Source organism: Priapulus caudatus, unplaced genomic scaffold, assembly GCF_000485595.1.
Source record: "Priapulus caudatus unplaced genomic scaffold, Priapulus_caudatus-5.0.1 Scaffold2058, whole genome shotgun sequence".
NCBI lineage: Eukaryota > Metazoa > Priapulida > Priapulimorpha > Priapulimorphida > Priapulidae > Priapulus > Priapulus caudatus.
In genome coordinates, this window is record NW_014579119.1 from 34201 (window position 1) to 37818 (window position 3618).

At 41.2% G+C, this 3618-nt stretch overlaps 1 protein-coding gene across 1 annotated transcript in view; it reads right to left on the reverse strand.

Annotated features, from left to right (window-relative positions):
* Positions 1-3618, reverse strand: part of LOC106818151 (cirhin-like) — a 15797-nt gene that overhangs the window by 9012 nt on the left and 3167 nt on the right. The window contains exon 5 of the mRNA XM_014822876.1: positions 1026-1118. Coding sequence (XP_014678362.1) covers positions 1026-1118 — 93 coding nt within the window. The remainder of the gene's footprint in view (positions 1-1025; positions 1119-3618) is intronic.

Genomic DNA, 3618 nt, shown 5'->3' on the forward strand with positions numbered 1-3618 from the left:
CGACCCGATCCTGCTTCCGCCGATTCAAAAAATTCGAAATTCGGGCCAAAATGAAACTCGCAGAGCCAATCTTTAAAGGCCTTCCGCGAAGCTTAAACCTAGAAACATTCTCCTCCCTAATCGTAAGCCTTCATATCACGCTCGGGTCGGATAGGTGTGCGGCTAGCAATTAAGTCTGCGTAGACGCAGCGTCCGGCGGCGTACATGATGTTACAGGGGAGTTGGATAGAGCGGGTTTTAGATTAGGGCAGTTTCGAGAGTCAGTGTGAAATGGGGTAGGCAGCGAGGTCTGAAGTTGGATTGGCTCAAACACGAGCATTAACTGCCAACTGCTAAAATAGACACTTGGGTCTTTTTCCTTTCGTGCCGCAGATTCGCAAATAAATCATCATGCTGCTACATTGCGTAAGTCTATGTAACTACACAACCATTCGTCACACTATCGCTATCTGTCAAATATTTTTGCACACTAATAGCAGCTCTAATTTGCCAGTCAATCAAGCCGCTTAAAGATTTAAAAATCCCACAATCTTCACATCTACGCGAGCGCAATCGATCACGTTTACAAGCAGTGAGGAATTACACCTGGAACAATTTATTATTTATTTATTAACGGACATTTATACCTTAAAATGGATATACCTAGCAACAAAAAGCCTACATACACCTACTGTGAGCATATACTTGCAGTATGCAAACATCATTAGACAAATTTCACAATTCTGTACTGAACAAACATCGAATAATGAATTATAAACTTGTTCTATCATAGAAAATAACTGTTAACGAAAACTGCATTCGCTAGGCTATGTCCCGGATGTGTAAACACTGTGTAAACATTCGAAAATAGTAGTTTTGTAAGACTTTAGGTTTGCTGAAGAAATGTTATGAAAGTAGCAATACAAATAAGTTGTAGTGAATTTTTGACGAGCTCACTGTAGGTATACCTACGCATCTTGCTGCGAGAACAAGCCGTTTTAATGAGGAGATAGGTGGGGGGCAATGGACAGGGGGCGCTAACATACCTCCGGAGACGAGAAACTCTCCGGCCATGCACAGCGACTTCACGTCGTGTGTGTGCAGCAGACGCGGTAGTGATGGCACCCACTTCTGATAATCTGCAGGGAAGGAAAATAGCAGTACAGGCAGGTCCCGTGTCACGACAGCATTAGGTTACAGTAAAACAGAGTCGTAAAATTAAAAGTCGTAAAACAAGACCAAATCATAATGCAATTAAATGCTACATTCCACCCACAATGCACCACGAAAAACAAAAGAAATGCATATTGCGTGTTTGGACTCACAGGTGTTGCTGCGATGTGTTATTGAGTTACGATTTTGTTTGTTATTTTCATATTATTAGGTAATTTTGAAAAGGTTGCTAATGTGAAGTCGTAAAATGAACCATCGTAAAACGGAACCAACCTGTACAAGAGAGCGAAAATAAACACATATATATATGCACATATGGCATACCCTCACACGTGTGCGTGGCACCCACATACATTCTTAAATACTGTCAAGTGAGGATAAATAATCCTTTCTAATATTACTAAAAGAAATTGATGGAAATGAAGGAATTTGTGCTATGCTTCCCAGTGTACGCTTAGACCTTAGGATTACCTGCTATCTTATACGGCATTAACGTTACACCCCACACTAACATTTATTGTGCTTATTTTATTTTACGTATCCATGCATCTCGCGATATATATATATGGTCATGGTCATATATTAGTTTGTGGTTGAATGTCATTTAGGTTAGGGTTAGGGTTACGGTTAGGGTTAGGGTTAAGGTTAGGGTTAGGGATAGGATTAACAATCATTAATCATTAATCATTCATCATTAATGATATCAAAGTTGGGAACACTCCTAATGGAGCGTTAGCCTTTATATGTGACAGCTACGTGTGACATAGTCTTACCTCTGAGGGCCACAGAAGGAGCGTTCATGTCGCGGCCCCTGCCACGTTTCCCACCTGTGCATCCCTCTCCCACACTACACTACACCTCATACAGAGCCTTGCAGACCTGGAGACCTTGAGGCTTTCAACCACCGTGCCAGGTCCGGCGTGCTGCAATGGCTAGGTCGGGTGTAGTGTAGTGACCCGAGAAGAAGAAGAACAAGACACGCAACCACCTGCCAGGTCTGGTGTGCTGCAATGGCTACGTCGAGTGTAGTGAAGTGACCCGAGAAGAAGTAGTGACCAGAGAAGAAAAAGAGGAAGAAGAAGAAGAAAAAGAAGGTCTTACCTCTATGGAAGCTATCATTGCCTGGTCCGGCGATGACTTTCTCAAATTGAGAGATCCCGGGCTCTACTCCTCCACAGAACAGCTTGTTTTCCTCCTTTAAATTCACAACCAACATTACTGCAGATGTTTTTCCTCCTTTAAATTCACAAATAACATTACTGCAGATGTTTTTACTCCTTTAAATTCACAAACATTACTGCAGATGAATGCTAAACGAACACGCTAATAACATCACATGAGTAACACGTAACACATAACACATAACATATAACATATAACACATAACACAACATATAACATTTCCTACATAAATGGCCGGATCCGTCTGTCTGTCCGTCTATCTTCTCGAGACCCGTAAGAGGTGACCCCTAACACCATATATATTCTGAATCGGCATGACGCCATGACCATTTTAGGCCAAAAAAATGCTTAAATTGCAAAAAAAGGAAAAATAAGGGCAAAAAATAAAAAAAAAGATTTCCTTTTTTTTGGAACTCCACTTTTTCGGTCCATTTTGTAGGTAAATATTATTTTTGGCCACTTTTTGGCTGAAAATTTGACCAAAAACATTTATTTTCAAACCCGGAAATGATGGATCCATCCGAAAGTACGGAATGGAATCTCAATTTCATATGCGGAACGTAAAAATACTAACGCACTGCAGCAGAAAAGTAAAGAGGAATCCTAGCGCAGCAGAAAAGTAAAGAGGAATCCTAGCGCTCGACTATACACTGCAGCAGAAAAGTAAAGAGGAATCCTAGCGCAGCAGAAAAGTAAAGAGGAATCCTAGCGCTCCACTATACACTGCAGCAGCAAAGTCGAGACGAATCCTAGCGCTCGACTATAGTCGACACTCGGCCTATAAGGGTTTTAATGTATGTGATAATGTATGTGATAATACGTGCTATCTGTATCTGATGAAATACAGATAGCACGTATTATCACATACATTAACCGATGTTCAGTCATCCCTGTCCGTGATCAGTCAACCATGTACATGTACTATGGCGCGCCTCTCTATATAACTGACATATGAATACATGTACATGGTTCACTGATCACGGACACAGATCACTAAATATCTCAATTATATTTTGGTCCCATTTTACGGTAAATTTCTTGCACGCCGCATTACTTTTAGAGAACAATTTGAAATTTAGAAGAACCATCTCAAATTTAGGACCATCTAAATTTCAAACTAGATGGTCCTGTGGACGTGCAACGTCATGAATCTTAACAAGAGCCGCAGAGCGTCTGGGCTCATCTGAGGTCTGTTGCTACGATTATAAACGTGAAATTTCAGTCGTGCGTAGTACCACATTTGTTAGGCGCAGATATGCAGACACGCAGTTGCGTACACATCAT